At 36.9% G+C, this 22,210-nt stretch overlaps 1 protein-coding gene across 1 annotated transcript in view; it reads right to left on the reverse strand.

The window, feature by feature from the left end:
- Kcnh7 (potassium voltage-gated channel subfamily H member 7) overlaps positions 1 to 22,210 on the reverse strand; it is a 150,468-nt gene that overhangs the window by 110,478 nt on the left and 17,780 nt on the right. The window contains exons 3-4 of the mRNA XM_059258841.1: positions 20,481 to 20,909; positions 8,306 to 8,520 (exon numbers count right to left, since the gene is read on the reverse strand). Coding sequence (XP_059114824.1) covers positions 8,306 to 8,520; positions 20,481 to 20,909 — 644 coding nt within the window. The remainder of the gene's footprint in view (positions 1 to 8,305; positions 8,521 to 20,480; positions 20,910 to 22,210) is intronic.

Consider the following 22,210-nt stretch of genomic DNA (forward strand, 5'->3'; position numbering starts at 1 on the left):
GAGGCAGCCACAGCACCTAACACTGGCTTACAGTTCAGTACTCACAGGTGCTGAACCTATGTTCAGTGTGCTTTATGCTTTCTTGCAAAGTCCAGATATACTGTTTTCATTTCGATTTGCATCTATACAAGTAGTTTATAAACCATGTCCAAGATATGGAGAAAATATTTGATGGGAATTTCTGCCTTGCTTAGCCAAAGTTGATGATGTTCTATAAATAATGGAAAGATTATGGATGCAAAACAAATGTCATATCAATTGGTAGTATTCGGAAGCAATTTTTCTCCTGCGTCGCATTTCAAATTTAATTTGTAATATTTTGATTATTGCTATTTCTGGCAGTTGAAGATGATCTGTTCAGTTCTATTGAAGCTTGCGTGATGTTTAAATCAGTTTAGATACAAAATGCAGTTTAGAAAAAAATGTATTAATCATGTGGCAGAAGTATTGTGAATCTTTTATTTTGTAACTTCAAAAATGAAGAATCATTTGTTAACTAGTGTTGGAAATTGGAAATTCTAAGTACAATTTTAACTTAACAGCATTATTGAAAAATAGTGCTCTATATGAAGTCACTTTTAATGTGTAGTTTTGTATGGAAGATTTAAAAAAATTCTCTCATTGATGAAAGTTTAGTATTTATGTTATTTGAGGGAATATGTCATGCTGTGGATATCGCTCTATATAAATAAACACTGATTGGCCAGTAGCCAGACAGGAAGTATAGGCGGGACTAACAGAGAGGAGAATTGAGGGAACAGGAAGGCAGAGGGGGAGACTGCTGGAGCCACCGCCAGGACAAGGAAGATGTAAGGTACCAGTAAGCCGCAAGTCACGTGGCAAAGTATAGATTAATAAAAATGGGCTAAATATAAGAGTAAGAGCTAGGCAGTGACAGGCCTGTGCTAATGGCCAAGCAGTTTAAATAGTATAAGCGTCTGTATGTTTATTTTATAAGTGGGCTAAGGGACTGCCAGGGCTTTGCGGGACCCGGAGAAAAAACTCCAACTACAGTGTCAAATATGTCAAGAAATTTTGTATGGCTAATCACAAGATGATAATTTTAATAATGGGTAGCAGTATAAAATTAATGCTACTTTTGAATTAAAATTACTCTACTACAAACTATACTAAGTTATAAATAGTTGCTTTGAAGTTAGTGGTTGACAATGAAGAGATTATGTATTACTGCATTGTACAAATTTCAATAAAAAGTGAAATGCTATCATCTTTGAGCTCTTATTTACGTCAGTAATATCACTGTTATTTCACTTTTTTGATAACTCATAGCACACAAACAAAACCTACATCCCATGGTTCGCATATAAACCTAGCATAAATAGGTGGACATGAACTTCAACAAGTGATGATGGGAATGAAGCTTCTTTGCCAAGATGTGTTAAAGACTAAGAGAACCCTCTGTTCTGTTCCTGTTTCTGTAGCCTCACTTCTACATACTTAATGTTTTTTTCTGAGTCTAACACTCAACCATAAAGACATGTTGCAGGCATAGCCTTTTGCTGTGATGTCTTCTGAGCAGATTCGGCATGCAAATGGGGAAATAGTAGATGCATGGAGTGTAGTTTAGAAACCAAAGCATTCACATGTAGAGTCAGGCGACTTTGGGTGGGAAGGAATGGGTATAATAATATTGCCAAGTAGTTATGTAGATTAAACTTGGTCAGCCATAAACAATTTATCACAGAATCTCTTAAACAGTAAACAGTTGATCACTGTCAGCTCTTATTAAATTTATCATATTTCCATTTTTATGCCAACAACATGCATACTTACAATGGGTTTTAAACATCATAAATCTACTTTGGCTTAAAATCTACATAGATGATTTAAATATTATATGAAATTCAGTTTTTTGTTTTGAGATAGTTTCTCTTTATATAGCCCTGGCTATCCTGGAATCACTATGTGGATCAGGCTAGCCATGAATTCACGTAGATCCACTGATCCTGTATCTTACTATGTAGCCCAGGCTGCCCTGGAACTCACAGAGATCTGCCTGCCTCTGCCTCCCCAGTGCTGGGATTAAAGGCATGCGCCTGGTGAATATACGGACTTTTAAACATTGATGAGTTTCTTTATTGTGGCCTAAGTCATTTTGTGATTAGTTAAAGCTAATTTCTTGAAGACTTTCCTCAGTAAATCTATAGGAAAAATCCTGTGGACTAAGGTTAAATTTCACCTGTTCTCTAGATGAGCATGCTCTCATTCATTTAGGCAACATCTTGCATCTTATACTCTGATAATGCTATGTGGATTTCCATTAAACTTGTCAGAAATTCTTCATAAACAATGAACATAATCTGATCAATTTTGAGTTGAAGGGAAATAGAGACTCCTTTTAGTTCCCAAAAGTGATGTTACAGCATTTATCACATTTGCTCTTGTCAATGCCATCATTCTATACTGTTATATAGTGTTTCTCCATCGAGTTCCTAGTACACTTGTTGTCATACTAGGCATTAGTCCCTTATGGATTTCTATTTTATGTTTTAGTATTAAACCATTGATTCTGGGTTTTATGCTTCTGTGTTCTAGAATTTACTGGGCATTTAACATATTTGTATCTTATGTCCACTTCAGTATCAGTGATGCTGTTAATTTGAATGCTTATCTTCATCCTTGTAATGAGTCACTGCTATTTGGTTCCTCAGCAGAGTTTCTTATACTACACTACACGTTCTTGGGTTGTTTTCATCAAAAAACTACACTTTTACTGTAAGAATGATCACAACACCTACATGGGCTGACCAGGGTCCTTTTCTCTGGGAATCATATGAATGCTGGAAGATAGAAAGCGTGCACCACTAGATCACTACCTGGGGGCACTAGAGGAGCAGGGGAGTCTGGGGAGCTTGCTTTCCTTAGGCGATGAGTACAGTCAAGAAGAAGAAAGCCTGGCCAAGGGATAGAGAAAGTGAATTCTGCTCTTCATCTTCTCAGCTGTGTCACACATTATGCGAGACGACATTGGTGACATTGGTGACATTGGTGACACGAAAATCACTCTTCAGCCTGTGCTTTCCTCCTTACACGGTGTGCATTCCAGATGCTTATTCTAAAACATAGGAAGATTCTCAAGCTTCATAACCAGCCTAAGAGGCTATTGCCTAATTACCATCCCTCAGTCCCAACACAGGTAAGATTTTCTTTCCTAGAACCCTCTGCGTCTCGTCTGCACCTGCAGTATAATTTTTCAAAGTGCCTTGTAATACTTGTGTAATCTGCTTGTCTATTTCCTTCATTTCCCCGAGGTAAAGATACTTCCTCTAAGTCTAAATTTCCAGGATGTTACATTTGTATTCTCTCAGTAAGTTCGTGTTGAATGTATAAACAACTGCATGAAAGCATGGATAATTGAGTGACTAACAATAGGCTCTCTGCTGCAAAGAAACACATCTAACTGGAGAGAAAAAAAGCTACTTGGCTAATTCTAATTCAATGTGTATAAGAGACTAGGAGACAAAAATAAGAGCATTTATTGGTTTTTTTCAGTTATGCCTCATTCTGGTGATGTCTGCTCTATTGTTGGTATGCTAAAGAATATTTAAATTCACTGTTGAGTTATTCGTGGACAAAAGCTTGGCTTCTCTGAAGAAAGAACCTTATGCAAATCTATTAGCACTCAAGATTTGACAAGAAAATATGGCTGATTATCCAAAACTTATAATATTGATAATCTTCCAACACAGACTCTCCAAAGATTAATTGAGGAAATAAAGTTTTATGTCATTACCAAGTTAGTTTTAGTGACTGGGGGACAAAGGAGTTGCATCAAATGAATATGTAAATTTCAAAGACAGCTATGGTTAGGAAACTTCCCAAACACCAGGATAGTCTTAGAGTCATAGGATAGTTTCAGAGTACTTTAATGCAACATTAAACTTTATATTGGCAGATTATTTGTTGATCTTTGCCTTGTTTGTTTTGGCATGTAGACAATAAAGATTTGTTACTAAGTGCCAGTGTGGAACTATTCCCAATCAGGGTCATTCACACTTTGTGTCCTCAATCCAGAGGAGTTTCCATTCACTGGAACATTACAAAACATGTTCCTTTATAAGCAGGTTGCCATTCTAACCTCTTAACCCCATTGAAAAGCCTGTACCTGCTCTTTATTGGGGAAATTTGGAGAGTGAGAGAGGGGTACTCCAAAATTTTTGCAAAGATGAGCCCTTTTATGGGCCTCAGATGTATTGAGCAGTAAGCATTTGGTCTGTTTGGACTACTATTATATAAACTACTGGCAACTGGATTGTATATAAACAATGTAAATATTTAAATTTTATTTTTCCATTCTGAAGGCTGAGAAGTCTAAGATCACATCCCTGGCAGATTTGGTGCCTGATGAAGATAGCAATCCTTTCTCTGTGTTATGATTGACAGAATGGGGCACATAAGCTGGTTCGTAGTCTTCAAAATATTTCATGAGGGCTACACACTAATGGCCTAATCAATGCTCAGAAGTCACATTTCTTAATGACACAAGTTTTGTGTGTGTGTGTGTGTGTGTGTGTTTATTTATGTATTTGTGCTGCTTTCAACCTTAGCAAGAGAACTTTCTCTTTCTTTCCTAAAAAAAAGGACCTTATTTTTATTTTAAATTACATATATAAGTATGAGAAGTGAGGTGGTACATACATATAGTGCAGTGTTCACGGAGGCCAGAAGAAAATCTGGAATTCCCTGGAACTGGAGATACAGATGGTTGTATGTTGCCTGATTAGAGTGCTGGGAATCAAACTTAGGTCCTCTGGAAGAGCACTACATGCTTTTAACTGTTGAGCCATCTCTCTAGCCCTGGAAAGGCTTCTTAACTGCAGTGGGTAGAGGATAATGAAGAGATTATGCTCATTCAAAGTGCTAAGAACAAGCATTTGAGAGTGCTATATCAAACCCCACTCCAAAGGTTCAGGAGACATTGTGGAAGATTGGAAGAAAGGTTGTAAGACCTGGAGGAAGGGGAGGAATGCTGTGAAATGATGGCCTGTGGATATGATATGAGTCTTGCACAGTTGAATTTACAGATGCTGTGGTAACTGGCACAAGATCAAGATCAGCATGGACTAAAGAGCTATTGGCAGCTGATAGCCATTGGATGAAGAAGAGTCACTTTGTCGATGTGGCCACTGGTAGATTGCCTATGACCTAGTGGGTTACTTCACACTCATGAGTATGTGGGCAGCATTAAATGGACTCAGTGGGTTAAATAAAAATAATAATGATAATAATAGTAATATAAGAGGACATGAACTTCTTATATTACTATAAGGTTCATGCCCTCTTATATTACTATAAGGGAGGGTCCCAGAGGAATTGGAGAGGGGGAGCAGTGATGGGTATAGTCAAGGTGTATACATGCATGGAATTTAATAAATAAATAAAATATACTTATTTATTATTGTGTGAGTAAACGATATGTATGGGGTGGACAGACAGACATGCCACAGCAACATATGGAGCTCAGAGGACAACTTTATGGAGTTTGTCTTCTCCTTCACTTTATGTGGTTTTTGGAGATCAAATTCGAGTTGTCTTGCTTGTGTGGGAGGATGAACCAGATAACCAAGGCACAATTATTTTTTAATTAAAAAAAATATGTGAGATCCACACACATTCAAAACAAAACCCCAACCACAGTGGTATAAAAGATACTGTAATGTTGAAACCAATATTATAACATTATGGAACTAAGTACATGAGCCACAAGGATTTAAAAGATGAGGCATGAGATCTTAAAATAATGTGAAGTATTTGATGGAATCTGTTTTTGATGGCACTTTACCAATTCACCTATTCAAAAGTCTAGCAAAGACTCATCTAGAAGGGAAATTTCCCAGCCTCGTCTTTGTCAGGTTTCTGAGAAGACACAATGGACTCTTGTGCTTCCGTAACTATGTCCTCGCTGACTTCCTATATGGGCATTTTCCCCTTTCCCTTGATAACGCTTTCCTTTGTTTCTTCCCCCTCATCTTCCTGCCTTCCCTTCTTTCCTGTAGCAGACCTTTGTTGATGCCCACTCTACCTCTGTTCTAGAAGGTTCTGAGGATGTGACTGAAGGGACCCTTAACATATAAAAAGGAGAGTCATAAAAACATGGAGTGAACACATTCCTTGTTATGCCATGAGGAACACTTGCCACATATAACTGTCTTCTATCAAGTCTGAGGGTTTTTGTTTGTTTGTTTGTTTGTTTGTTTGTTTGTTTTGCTTTGCTTTAGACAGGCTCTCACTCTGTTGCCCTGGCTGGTTTGGAACTCACAGACATCCACCTGCCTCTGTTTACTCTTGCTGCACCACCTCACCTGACCAACTCTGAGAAGTTTTGCCAGCCCTCAGCCTTGTCTTATTCTTGCACAAGCAATTCAAACTTAATTCCATGCCATACAGTTAAAGGCAAGCATTAAGCTCAAGCTTGTTTGATTCTAACCCCTGACTTTAAATATCACACACTGCCTAGTTTGATCAGTTACTTCTGAGATCCAGATGCAGTGTCTGAGTGTTACTTCTTCTCTAATCAGTCTTGTCTTAAAACACAGTAATGTCCTCCATAAACTGTGTTCCTGGGTTCTTTAATAACAGGCATTTTATTAACAGATCCATATGCTATGTATATATCTGCATACATCTCCATTACACTAGGATGAAAAAAATTCCTAAAGAAGGTACCATCTTTGAGCCACACTGGTCTCACTCTTTCCTTGAAACAGTAGACTGGTTAGGTGTGGTAGGACAAGGGTTCTTGTGGCAAACTAACTCACGATACCCTGGATATTCAAGGTATTACTTTGTTTTGTTTGCCTAAGAAGGAATGCTATGGTGGCCTCCAAATTAATTTTTCAACTATCAGAAGTAAAGATATCTTAAATTCTAAAGTTTCATTCTTCTTTTGAAATGAGAATACCTGGGCAGATCCACTGGTCAGACATTCCTGCCTGACCACAGTTGGCTGGAACTATGTTTGGGAAGTCCCACACCACAGTTCTTGGCCAGTCCTCATCGTGCTCACTATGCTCCAAACTTCACTCACTCATGCCACTTACATAGCCACGCCCCGAATATTGCCAACGTTGCTTCCATCTCCTAAGTTCCTTACTTTCTATATATCTATGTATTAGTTACTACTTAAGAAGAAATTTTTAAGATATAGAACATTGTAAGTAAAATTCAAAACTGCCAAGATGATGTCAATACAATATGAATAATAATAGAATATTTATTTAACTCTATTATATTGACTTTACTTATACTAGTTAAGAAGAGGAAAAGACCAATAGTAGTGTGCCTTATTACCATGCAAATGTGAACGTACATTCTAGGGATGCTACCACAAATGACACACATATTTTATCAACTCCAACAAATATAGGTTGGACACTTCTAACCATAAGAGATGCCTAGTGCTGTCATACATATCTCGTCTTTTATGAGGGGTTTTGTGCAAATAGCAATACAGCACTACCTGTGGTAATTACAGTTCAGAAAAATAGTCTTTGTTAATTCAAATTTTCCAGTGCTTAGAATAGGGGTTGGAGTCAAATTTACCTTTTTTATTGTGGGCTGTTATTACAAAGTCTTGCTGGCAAATATGCTAACTAAATTGTTTGTAGAAGAATTGCTTCCTGGACAAATTTCAGAGCCATGGATCCCTAGCATAGTAAATGCACTGTAAGCAAAACCTAGGGACTGCTTAGGTGGTTATTTTGACATAATAAGTACAAATCATCTTTATCTATTCTTTGAGGCAAGACTTTGGGGCAATGCCTCTTTATCGTAATTCAGGTTGCAATACTTATTTGAAAAATGATGAAATATTGTTGCTGTGAGATGCATTGTTTCATTCTAATATTTTATCATCTCAGGCAGCTCTCCTTTCTACCAGCTTGCATATGGCTTAATTTAGTGGAATAAGTGCAAAAGGAGAGGTCACAGTTAGGAGTAAATCTCAATTAGACCTCTAAAGTTCCAGTACACACATCCGTTCCATTTCTTTAAAAATGCTTTATAATGTCAGGGTTGGCAGCAAGTCAATCAATGCCCAAGAGTGACAAATAGCTGCATAATTACCTCTGAGCAATAAACAATATCAAGTTAGTTCAGTTTTGCTCAGTCTAGTCACAGACAAAAATCACGGTAGCCAGCTTTGTTTTTGTTTCCTTAGGAGTTTTTAAGTATCTCAACGTATTGAGATAAATGTCTTCCCACTATTCATCAGAGAGAAAATATTCATTATGGTCCAGCAAGTAGTCCCATAGCAGTTGCAATGTAGTGTAAAGTAATGCCCTACCTGGGTCACTTTCTCCGTCACGTTGTGTGTTCGTTCTTTGACCTTGGGTGCAATAATAGTTTTATCTGAAGAAGGAGGGGATGTATTCTTTTTTTCAGTTTTGACATCTGAAAAGTTCAGAGTGAGCTGAGGAATCTTGTTGATGGTGCTGTATTTGTTGAGGTTTGAATCCGACGTGGACCCCAGCAGACTGGACTTGATATGATTAAAAGGCCCTAGAAGAATTGGAGAGCATTTGTAAGAATAGTATCGGAAGAAATAGAAAAAAAATTAAAAGAAAGATGGTCTTGAATGCCTGGCTAATGATCCATGACTGGTGTGACTCCCATGACTAAGTGTAGTTAGGTTATATGCGAACACCTTTTTCCACAAAGAAGGACACGTGAGAATCAAAAGGGAAATTGTTGTACTAGAAGTGCAAATGTCAGCTTCTGCTGTGGACTGGCTGCTTTTATTAAAGGCTGGAAAAAAGAGAAGCAAAATAAAACAAACAAACGAAAGACCCTTCATGTTCTGCTCCTGGCTGGATTCTACCGTTTTTGTTTCCTATTCTGGGGCTGACATAGAGAAGGAAGTCTGACCAAGTTAAAAATCGTATTGGTCTTGAAATTTGTGAATGTTTCACTTACACAGCCCTGGCTTAAGTTACTATCTTTCACATGTCACTAAGAAGTGACAAGGCATTTGTTTTCTTCAGGATTTCTACTACCTATATTAGATGATCCATGGAGTTTCTACAAGATTCCTGCCTACAGGAAGTCAAAAATGACCAAGTGTCTCGTGTATGAGTGTGTGTGTGTGTGTGTGTGTGTGTGTGTGTGTGTGTGTTTGTGTGCATACACACTCATATCATATTTTCTCACTCTATTGAAATCTTCAGGATTCTTTTTGGGATCTTGAAATACTTCTTTTCATTTTATTTTTCAGTTACATTAAAAAAGAAAAAAGAAAAATCCTGTAAGCAACTACACAAGGATGTTGCCATGGCAAACACAACTTAAGGTAGACATAACCACAGTCAGGAAACAGAGCATGTCTGGGTTGGAAGCTCCCAAACACCTTCGACATTCTGTTCTTAGAAACACAACTGGGAAGAGGCCAAGCCCCCCTGGTTCCCTTGTTGAAGAGCCCAAGCAATGCGATCTTCATTAGGGATAATCTATTATCTGCTATTTATGGTGTCAAGAAATGGTCTGGAGTTCTTACGTGCTGGATTAATTGCTTACTCCATGTGGTATGGTAGCTCTTAAAATTCAGCATCATGAAGAACTGTTTACAATCCCCGAGAGCATGAGTGTTACTCAGTATGTCTTTCACTGAGAGAGTGGGGGTGGGTGGGGAAGACTGCCTTTCAGTTCCTTCTGCCATGTTGTTAGCCGAACTTGCCCTACTACGGCCATTCTCTGGTGCCTCCCATTAGTGCTCCAGCCCTGGCGCCTGCAGGCTTTACAAAAATTTAACAAGTATAAGAAAAAATATTTCAGATGGTGTTTTCTTGTTTTGTCTATTCTTTGCCCCAATTTTAGGTACATTTGTTAAAATCTGTAGTACATCTAGGACCCCAATTTTCGGTACATTTGTTAAAATATGTAGTACATCTAGGACTTCGGGCTTCTTAGACACTGTTGATGTCCTCCTCACGGAAATGCTGTATTTTCTTTCCCTGGATAATTTATCTGCACCTATGGATATGACTAAGAGACCTAGGGTAACAAAACCATTTTGTCCACCTTTTGAATTTATGTCTAGACCACCCTTCTTTATGTTGTATTTTTGTAGGAAATTGTCTACACAGCTACTCTAGGATGTTGATAGGCAGGCAACATATGTTAGTGTAGTTTTATTGTCCTTGTGGCTGTTTTTGGTCAGTCCATAGAATTAGCTATAGTTATGGATGGAGGGCCTGAAATATTGCCTCTAAGGGACATTTGTCAGGGTGCCTTTTGATTGTCATAATGATGGAGGACTTTGAGTACCACAGTTCTTATTCCCGTCTTGTCAACCTGTTGCATGTGTTTCAAGGGACATTCATATAGTTACAGTGCTTGGAATGGTCTGAATCTCTAATGTGTTCCCAATAAAGCAGCACAATATAATTCATAGGGTTGCAGTGATATTAAATTTCTAGAACTACACCTATCATGAACATGGAAGATCATACACACTTTAATGTCCTCACATAATTATGTTAGAAGTATGTCACTGGTTTGGAAAATCATGTTATCTAGAATTTCAATCTTTGTATCATTTACATGGTCAACACAGAATCTTGGAGTTCTGATGACAGTTTGCTTCTAAACCTGACACATGCATATACATAAAATAAGAGATTTGAGTCTTCTTTGATAACTAGAAGCAAAATTAAATTTCCTGGTAACTACCAGAATTACACTAAAGTTCTGAACAAAGTGCCTTTTAAAATATTTTACATCATTATCCCTTTCTATATGTCAAATTGCATGTACCCTCACAAACAGAAACCCACACTTTAAATGCTAAACATCTGGTGTGCTTTTCAGTGTCAGTATGTAACACTCTAGAGACCTTCCACAACTTCTTTATAGTGTTTCCATGGATATTTCTGCCTATTATTACTCATCATTTTATTTATTTATTTTAAATTTTAATTAATTGTGTGTGTGTGTGTGTGTGTGTGTGTGTGTGTGTGTGTGTGTGTGCATGCTATGATTACTGGGGATCACACGTAAAGGCCATAGGACAACTTTTTAGTTTTCTTCTTCTAGTTTTCTTCTTTTAATGTGAGGGGACCAATCTCTGGTCAGCACTCTTGAGAAGTAAGTGCTTTTACCTGAGAATTTATTTTGCCAGCACCACTCATCCTTAACAAAGTAAGATAGTTTTCAACACAAAGATGAAAATACACCTTAACATTTAGTAATGTGTCTATCTTCTGTATAAGTCATTGTTATTACATTTTATCATATAGAGAAATATTTTGAAAGAATGCTTAAAAGGAAGGACAGCTCACTTGTGAGAATATCACACTTCCTAATTTCCCTTTCATGTTTTCTTGGTTTATTATTATTTTGAGTACTTAACACATTTAGAAATTTGTTAAAACCCAATTTTTTATCACTGAATATGACTGCTTTTCCATTTTACTATTTTTATATGGGGTGTTCAATCATGTCCTTAATTTCCTGAAAGTCAGTTTTTTCTACTATGATTATTGAATTACATCATCAGTATATTTATATTCAAACACTAACATAGTAATATACATATTATATGATCATAAACTGCTTTGCCTTTGTGAATCTTTATATTAAAGTTAGAGGACCATGCTATTATTTTAGAAATGGTTAACTATCTCTGAATTCCATTTTAGGAAAGTCAAGTGAGTAAAACAAAACACTTGCTGAGAAGAGGATTATTAGAGCTAGGGCTGAGAAACTCTTTGATAACATGTCTTACTCAGATGCACCTCTGAATTTACATACTCCTTAGAGTCCTTAGTTTAGCTTCTCTTATTTAATATAGAAAAACATCTTCAAAATTGTCATTTCATTCTATTTGTTTTGGACTTTTAGTCTAAAAGAGTTAATGAAAATTTTCTTTTGAATGAATATATTTAGTGAATTCAGCATAACACTATATTTAAAATGATTTATGCACCCTCACTCAGATAAGGCATCCCAAGCTTATTTTCTCATGTATAACAAAGAGCAATGTTCTTCTTTCTCTTGCTCTGAATCAAATATTTACACCAGAAGTCTTTTAGATTCTGCAAACTATAGTATTCACAGATTTCTCTGAAGTCTATATAAATTCCAATGGAATAAATTCCCAATGCTTTAAGGCAGGGATTAATAATATTCTTTTTCACCAATTCTAAACTAAGCCAACAGAACATGAGGCCCAAAAGGTATGAGTCAAAGATCAGAAATCAAAGTACAAGGTTTCCTACCTCCTAGGTCTACATTCAGAGAGGCCTTGGCTGAGGACTTAGAGTTGATAGGCAGCCTCACTGACAATGATCATGAACAGATGGGATTGGGGATTCTAATGAAAGAAAGGAGAGTAGCCTGAAAAACAAAGTAAATGAATTTAAAGAGAAGGAGCAGGCAGAAATAAAGGGACAGGATAGATTCAGTTGAAGGGAATATGAGACTCAAAAGTGTACCAGGAGACTGAAGTTCTCTGAGGGACAGTTGCAAGAGGGATAACAATGTGAATATGCCAGTGTGTGTGATTAGAAAATGGAAAGTGAGTGACCAGGTAGACTACAGCAACAGTTGGGTGAATTTTAATACTAGTGCCTGATGAAATTATAAAATAAGCTACTTTTTCCAACAATGCATAGAGATTCAGCAATAACTAAGAAGGATTTTAGATTTTAAAATACTTAAAATGTATATGATGAGACTATTTAAATTTATCAGAAGTAAGAAAATGCTTATTGATTATTATTGTTGTTGTTGTTGGTGTATGTGTGTATGGTTTGAATATATGGGCACAAATGCATATGGACATCATAGGACAATTTCATGGAATTGTTTCTCTCTTTACGTGGTTTAACATGGTTTCTTGGAATCAAACTCAGGTTGTCAGGCTTGCATTTTCTTGCAGCAAGGGCCTTTACTTTGCTATCTTGTTGGACATGTACAGTATTTCTTAGGACGTTGAGTTTATTTTGTTAAATGTAATGAAGCACATTACTAATGCATATTAGTAAAAATGCCAATGTAGCATTAGCAATGAAGCTTTGCCAAAGAACCCTGTGAATAAGCACCAGCCAAAAAGTGTAGCACTCAGAAAAAGACATAAAGAAACACTCATCAAGTTATTTGGATTCAGTATCTACAAATTCTGTTCCACTGCGTGACATATAATTTGCCAGACAAATTGTCACCACTAAGAATCAATTTGCAAATCCTGGTAAGATCATAGGCATCTGGGAAAAGGCCAATACAACTTATGAGAAAGATTCTGCCAGCTCTCTCTCTCTCTCTCTCTCTCTCTCTCTCTCTCTCTCTCTCTCTCTCTCTCTCTCTCTCTCTCTCCCTGTTAGGTTTCCTGGCTACAGTGCTACAGTGGAGGTGATTGCACTCCACTTAGCAATCTTGAGAGCATTTTAGTTTCTGACTCAGGATAGTGTCATGTATGTCATGTACTAGTTGGAAACTGGTAAACATGGAATAGAAATCTGGGGTCTTAGGAAACAATATAGGGGCCCGATTTTTTTTTCAAGGACTTATTTAACAGGATGAGAGGAGTAAATGTCATATCTATTTCTTAGAATGCAGAACACGTGAACAAACCCCTAGGTGTGAGGTGGTTTACGAGTGACGAAAGTAACACTGGAAATCCTCCTCATGTTCTAGAGATATTGCCTCACATTATAAGATCTACACCTATTCTGCCATGTTAGAAGTAGCTTTCCTCCTCCTCAGACAGGGGTTATAGTTTCTAAAAATAACATTTAGCTGTTGTTTAAAGTGTCAGAGTGCTAAAGGAACTTATTGAAGGGAAACAGAATCGACCTGAAGAAAAAGCTTGGGTGGAAAATGTTTTGGAAGAAAAGGCAGAGTGCTAGTTTGCTGTTTTCTGAGGTGAGATTTTATGCTTAAGAGTTCTTGAAGCCAGAGAATGTATCTCTGTCCACTGGGGACAGATGGGAGGAGGGAGGATTTAAGCTAGTGCTGGTGCTCTGTGGACGGGGTTCTAAAACAGACTTCCCAAGATAGTTAACGTATGGCCTTTTCTGAAAATAAAGATGTCTGTACTCCCTGTGCAAAGGAATTGGGCAGCACCTGAGCTTTAAGGGGATCACGCAGACAATCCTGCAACCCTTTGTCTCGTTATCAGTTTATTTATGCTGTTTTGTAGGAAAATGATATTTGGTCAAAGTGGGTGATCCCCAATTGTAATGATACATTTTGTGTTCAAAGCAGTGTAGAAATGTATTTTTTCTTTTATTTAATATTTTATTTACTATGGCTTAGAGTCAGTATTTATTTATGTTTCAAGGACATGAGGCATTATCCTGTGTCTATTTGTAATTTTATGAAAATGGCAAGTGTAAAAGTGATGTGTATCTGAACTATATGCATACACACAAAAACAAAAGCAAAACAAAAGCTTCAATCAGGCAATTGGGATTTCTATTATAAAATAGAGGAAATAAGGATAAAGGTTGGCTTAATGGAATAGTTAATGAAATTAAAATAAAATGGCTTTGTTTTTTTACAAACAGATGAACTGGTGGTAGCTTTTTTTCTCTCTTCCTCCCTCCCTTTCTTCCTTTCTCTTCCCCTTTCTTTCTTTGGGTGCTAGAGATCTGGTCAGAGCTCACACACACAAGTGGTCTACCCCTGAGTTATATTTTCATTACCAGACTACTAGTTTAGGAGACAAACTGGCCTAATTTCTACATACTTCAAACAAACTAGATTCATTTCTCACGTTAATTTTCAAAAAAAAAAATTACTGGAAAAATAAATGTGTATTCATTTACTCATCTTAAGCTTTAGTATTTCTAAGGACCAAGCAGGCAGCAGATCTTTATGTTCCCTTTGAGGATTGTTTCTGAATTGTCAACTAAAACTACCACACACAACTAGAATTAGTTTGCTCCCTTTTAAAAGTCGTAATGGACAGACCAAGGACAGAATAACCATGTAGATAAAACCCCATCCCAGTAATGGAGGTCTCCTGCACAGACCTTTCTTGAAGTGCTTACAAAATGATAGGAAAGGCAAAGGAAAAATTTCATGATCTCGTTTATTTCCAGATTGTCCTGGGATTCTGATCACATAACATCTACAGTCTCTAGCACTGCTCATTCATCAGCAACAGCAGTTCATAATTAATTAGGGAGGCAAATAAGAAGTCAATACACAAAACTGCACAGTGGTCAGAGTACCAGTGACATAAAGAAGAGGCCGAGACAGCAAGTTCTGAGTCATGATGGTTACTGGTGGAGACATGTCCATGCAACAAACATGCACGAAATGGATCACTGCCACCATTTACACACCCACAGAAGCATGCATGGCCAAAGGTCCAGCCGAAAGTTTGATCCTTGCATCTACTGTGCAAGCCAAAACAGAATGGGATTTCAAATTTTAGCCAAATCCAAATTTATCCAGAATATCGCCCAGTTAAATAGTGCCCTGTGGTAGCTGTAAACCATGCCAGTGATTAGAATAATATAGAATGCAATTTAAAATGGTTGAAATATAATAGAGGAAAAATAGAAAATGACTCTCATGCAAGCACAATATACTACTACAGTAAGCTTAAAACCATACCCCCTGCCATCCAGGAACGTGAAACTAGTTTTAAGGAAACAAAAGAGGAACAAGTGAAGTGATGCTGTCATAGAGCTCTTTGATCATTTTATTTAACCTTGTACTCAAGAAAAAAAAACAAAGTCCCTGAAACAGCTTATGTGCTTCTTTTTACAACTGGATTATATTCGTCTTGATACATGTTTCTTTCCAAATATTTATGAAGTGTTCACCGTCACTCTTACATCCTTTTGTTCAGGATAAAAAGGTGTTCATCATCGCTTTGATGGCACAGCAGACAAAGTAATCATGTCTCCAGCAAAACCAAGCCATGATGTCTCCACCAGGCACCTGGACTAGCTGAGGGCAGCATGGAGATGTGGCATCAACAGGGCAATACAGCAGGCAGTTAACATGCCAAGTAAAGGGCACTTTAAGCATCAGATGGCGAATTTGAGTTTATACTTTACCTTTGACATTGCGACCATTGTCTGTTTTGAGCATATAAGGATAAAAGAGAGAGAAATATAAAAAAAGAAGACTAAAATTAAGTTAAGCACACCAAACTAGCTTAGTAGAAGCAATCAGAGAAACCAGGATGTAAATACAGAAAATGTAATTTTGATTGCGGCTAATATTATAAATCATTAACAAGGCAAAATGCACAAACTGAAGTATTAGCCATAATAATTGTAAATAAGTGAAATACTCACATCACTTAACTTAAACAAATTGTAAGTAACAGATTTTATAATTACAGCATTTTGGGGAAAGATCTGCACAGTTGCTGGCAATTGTGGTAATTTACAACCTTGTCAAAAGCCAATTTTGATGTCTCCTCAACTGTAGCTTGTAACAAATCAAAGAAAACCACACAACATTTTGCATGTCAAATTATTTTTTCCATGTTCCTAAACCTTAGTATATTAATATGTGAAAAGTTTGTAAGACAATGGATTACTAAACGTTTGGGTTGTTTAGAACAATTTCATTAGCTCTCCCTTTACCCTCAACTGTTCTTTACCGTTTGCCTTAAAAATACCAAGCAGTGTTTAATGAGCCATTCTTAGGCAAAAATAATTGCAATATATCAGTGAGCACTTTATTGTATAAAAAGATTTTGCAATTTTGCTATACAGCATAAAACCTAGAATATTTATAAATTTGTTTATATTAAAGCAGCCTGTTTTCAAATCTTGGCATAGAATGCTTTCAAATTTATTTTGAGAGTAGAAATCTAAATGTTTCCTATGTGGTACTAAAAATATGTATTAATATGTATTACCAGCTTTGAAATACACAAGCTTAAAATAAATGAAGTCATAAAAAACCATTCAAATATATGCAAGTTTTGAGAAATGTATACATTTGTTACCATCTATGTTATCACTATGCATATTCAAAATCTTGGGATAGAGCATAATTGTTTCTAAGCTTATATTGAAAGTAATTTCGATATTGTGGTTTATGGAATTGTTAGAGGAGACATTGCTTTGGACAACAATATGTGCATAAAATGTGACTTGCAGTGGAAACTTTCTCCTCTCTATTAACAAATCATTTTTAAAAAAGGATCACTGGACAAGTTTGTGTTTACATAGAAATAATTTCACCCTCAGAGTAGTCTACAGTCATTAGCAAAGTAGCAACTGCTTTGCAGGTAGTGAGAAAAAACTATAAATGGGGCTGGAGCTTAGCTTGGGACCAGAGCACTTGATTAGTATTTATGTGGCCCTGGGTTTGATCCTCAACACTGCTGAAAACCACTAACATAATGCTCGCTATAACACACACACACACACACACACACACACACACACACACACACACACACACTAAACCCAAATCCTATGAAGATAATTGGTAACAAAGCATAGAGTTAGTGAGGCTTTGACACAGAGGAAGAATGAGAAGATGGAAGGTGGAAATGAGCTGACAGTTTTTCATTATTTCTTCTATGCTCATCAGCAGTTTTATTTAATTAATTGATTTATTTTTGGCTGAAATTGTTCTGAAGTTAAAGGACAAAATACCCTACACATTTATTAGTCTGGAGTCACATATCGACTGAATAATAGACATAAATGAGAAGACCATGTAAAATATCATCTAGTAATATGTTTATAAAATATTTACAGTACTCTAAAGATTGAGTACTTCAAGAGCACAGTACTGTTTTGGAATGAGAAGATCTTATCTCTAACTCTGGTGGATCTAGGATTTTATATCTTAATCATTTTCAAGGGTTCATAAAACTAAAATCAACTGTGAGGGTTTCCATCTATTTTTACTTATGCTCACTTTCTCAAATACATAGAATTATATGGCCCCAGGAATGGTAGTTCCTTTAAAGCCCATCAGTGATTTTTAGGTAAGATTATTTCATGGTTGAAGTATGGTGGTTGAATGCCTTGTGAGATTATCAGTTTGTAGCATAGTGACTGTGGTGTTGGTAAGAGAGTGAAACTGCTGGGAAGTGCCTAGTCCCAAGAGAGGAGGAAAACTGAGAATGATCTTATCACCAAGCATCTATACACAGATCTTGTACTGAGAAATCGAAAAAAAAAATATCGTCACCCTTTCCTATAATTGTGTTAGTAACTGTGTACTGTGTGGAGGCCACCTGAGCAGAAAATAACAAACACAAATTATAAAACTTGATAAAAAATACTGAGAAGTTCCATCGAAACACAGGTGAAGCATGCAGGATGTGTTGAGTCTGAGATGTTTGATTTTCAAATTTATTATCATAAACTCAGTTTCCTATGGGAAAGCTCTGACGATTCAGTATGTTTGTTAAAGATGAGTATATTAACTGGTAGGGACAAACTAAAGCTTATGCTGTTTATTTGAAACACCACTGAATTTATTGTAATTCATCCACAGGATTCATTGTTCAAACATCCAGTTATACAGTTCATTCAGTCAGAAAATACCTAACCCATTGTTCCTAGGTGGTCTGGAACATAATTATCTAGCTTGGGAACTGTCTTTGATTTTATTTTTCTTTGGATTTTCTTCAGACCATAGATTAAAGTGAATGTGCTAATTGCACTTGTAATGTAGTTTCACCAATTTGTCTTATTCCAAACTATTCTGTCTGTTCTGCGACAGTGTTTTCCATCTCTCTTTTTTATTTTTTAAATATTTTTACTTTATTATTAATTTAATTTTACATATTACCAAGGATTCCCCTGTTCTCTCTCCTCCCACCACCCACCCTCTATCTCTCTTTGAATTCCTTCCTTGAGCCCTTGCCAAATTCTTTTCTTTCAGTTCTCCTGTCTTTTCTCTTCCACTGTGCCCTTTAGAAAGATCCCCCACATGATTCAATAGTAAGGCTTTGGTTTAAATCAGTATATGTGGAGGAAGGAACTCATTACATCCTCATGAGTATGATATTGGAAAATGATTCATGTGTATGGTCCTCTCAACGCCAAGGCATTGAGTATTGAGTATCTGTCATAAGTAGAATACTGGGCTGGGTGCTAAGTCTATAGAACTACAGACACTAAAGTGCCAGTCAAGGATGGCTCATGACATCTTATTGTTTTCCCTTACAATTATACTTGATCTATAAATGCATATCTCTACATGTGTGTATGTATATACATGCATATATGCCTATATTTGCTTATGTTGGTAACTATAGTATGTAATAAATGCTAAAATATGTACTGCTTTTGAAAACTCAGGCTTCGTTTCATTCAGGAAATCATTTGATTCCTCTGGTTTGGGAAGGGGAAAACCAGTGCTTGGGGTTTTAGTAATAGTATGAACAGGGAACAAACAGCTAAGAGGATTTTAGACAGAGCAAAGTAATGAAGGAGGAAAATGTACCGTATAGCTTTGTGACTTAGCAAATCATCTTGGTGTGAGCAGTCTCCAAAGGAGCTGAATTGAATTTTAAAAAGTAACTTTGCTCATGGGGTATAATGGTTATGCCTTAGTAAGGAACCTCATGGGTGGACATGTTTTTGAAAAGACAGTTGACAACAGCTTAGGTGGCAAAGCCACTTGAAGGAATGAGGACCTGGGAAAGGGACCTTTCAATAATCCAATTCTCCAAGGGGTTTGAGAAGAGTGTCTGAGTATCCAGGCATGCTACTCTGACTTCCAGACTCCCTGGACGGGATGTACAGTGAGGTCTCCTGGAGTAGGAGTGAAGGAGGGTAATTGTGGCAGGGAGGTAGTACCTTGCCGTGTGGTAGTTGTTTACTGTCCTATCAAGGGAGCTTAAAACTGGTTCCTAACCTAGGAGATTTAAATGAGACTTAATGTGTGTCAACCACATTGCCTCAGGCGTCCTAACTGCTCAAACAATGTCATCCATTATCCATTATCATTATCACAGATGGACTGTTTCTGTGGTGTCTTTCAAAGCACACTTTTCACTCTGGCTAATTTAGGAACGTGAGCCAAGAGGCTAGAGAGAAAATAAATTCTGACTCTGCTTTCCAAGTTGCTAGTGAGTTTCCCCACTAACCTCTGCTTTCCTTCCTACCTGTCTCCCACCACTGATGGTCAATAGCATAGTGCTGTGAGGGCACACTGTTCTTTCTTTCAGGGTATGATCATCTGCTAAACCCAACAAAATTAATTATGCTTAAGATGATAGAATTCATCACCTAATCACATCTTAAATTAAGCATTAATTAATTAACACACCAGGAAGCAGGCTGATAATGGTTATACTATTTCAGAAACACTGATAAAGAAGCCAGAAGAAACCAAATTACTCACTGGGGCTCAAAGAGGAAATGAGAAAAGATCCTTAGTGCAAAATTCGTGTTTTTAATAGCCTTTAATCACATTTCTTCTTTGAAGAAGCAGATTACTGTTCAATTTTGAAACATTGTGAAAATAAACTTTCATTACCCAATTAAAAAATATTTCCATCTTTAAAAAAAAATTAAACATACCTTCACTGGCATGTCGATCTCTAAATATGTTCTTGGGGTGGACACTGAAGCCTTCTATATCATGAACTGAAGATGCTCTCCTTATGCTACAGAGGCTTTCCCGTGATCTGGAATGTGTTAGTTGGGAACTTGACTGCAGCATGTCAGGGTAGAGGCGGTCCCATTGCCTCTTGGGAGAGGAATGGTCCAGAGGTCCGGATATGTTCACTAGGGGAGAACACTGGCTAGGCTGTATCAAGGCTTTTGTATCATCTGCTTCAGAGGGACTGCAACTTTCTTTCGTGGGAGACTTAAAGTGTTTCATGGCCACAGAGTCATCGCTGTGTTTAGATGAATCAATGACTACCACATCCGGGTCTTCCTGTGGCAATGACTGCTTTCTGTATGTTAGAACTCTTAGACCGGGAAATTTGAACCCAAAGAGTTTCCCTACAAAGGAAGACAGAAAAGAGTATTCTCACTCTATGAATATATAATTAAAAAATAAACATAATTCACATTTGAATACCATATTAAAGAACTGCTGTATTTAATACTATTAATACTATCAAATAACTATCTATATTTAATTTATTCTGCTTTAATGAGAAATAGTTAAAAAGTTTTATGAGATAGTATGAAATATATATATATATATATTTATATAGGTATATACATATGTATTGCTTTTGATAATTACAAAACACCTCAATGAAATAAAAACCTTATTTACATGACAAAAAACTTTCAGTTCCAATAAATACCCACAATTTATACAGGAAAAGAAAGAATCAGGGATGAGTGTGGTAGTAAAGGTATTGATAGTAGAGAAGGACATGAGCTTGAAGTGGGCTTGATATGCTGGAGTTTTGTTTTTAACAGTGTTGTAAGATCAGTTTGTGTGGTAAAAAAGGGATCAACTGTATACCAAAGGCTTCTCCATCCATCTGGTAGTTTTGAAAAGTTATGGGCTGTCAAAAGAGATATAAAGATAAGATGCATTTGTTTGTTTGTTTATTTTTATTTATATTTGTCACATTTGTTGTTCTAAAATCTAAGAATGTGATGTGAGATATTGCACTTACATAAGAGTGGATACTGAGAAGTCATCTAAATATAAACATTAAAGAGTGAATATTAAACTTTTAAATAATAGCTGAATAAACAGACATTAGAGAATCCAATATTAAAATATTAAATAAATAAACACACACACTAGTAGTAGAGTTGTAAATTAAAACAGAAGGAAATTATCTTTCTCCCTTCAATTTAGCAAGAAATAGGGTGAGGAGCTCAACATTTATCTTGATTATTGTTAATATTCTGACCCACCTCTTGAAATCCCACCCTTTTGACACCGACCTGCTTCCTGACAAGCCCCATTCTAAGGAAAAACTCCTCCCTTTCCACTTTTCCTTCCATGAGGTACACAACCTAGACCTCTCTCTCTTCTTTTCTCTCTTTCTGTCTCTCTCTTTCCTATCTTTCTCTTCATTTCTCCATTACAATAAACTCTCCACATGGATGCAGCACCTGGATTGTGAATTAATAGCCTCTGCTGCATGGTGTGCATCTGCCCAGCCCACCACATCATACCGGGATGGTTCTCTGGGTGCACAGGATGAGGGGGTAGGGAGGGCCGAGGGGGGTGGGGTGGGTAGAAAGGGTAGGGGGTAGGGAGGGTGGAGGAGTAGGGAGGGTGGGGGGTAGGGAGGGTAGGGAGGGGGGAGTAGGGGGTGGGAAGTGTGGTG

This window comes from Peromyscus eremicus, chromosome 4 (genome assembly GCF_949786415.1).
Source record: "Peromyscus eremicus chromosome 4, PerEre_H2_v1, whole genome shotgun sequence".
NCBI classification, from domain to species: domain Eukaryota; kingdom Metazoa; phylum Chordata; class Mammalia; order Rodentia; family Cricetidae; genus Peromyscus; species Peromyscus eremicus.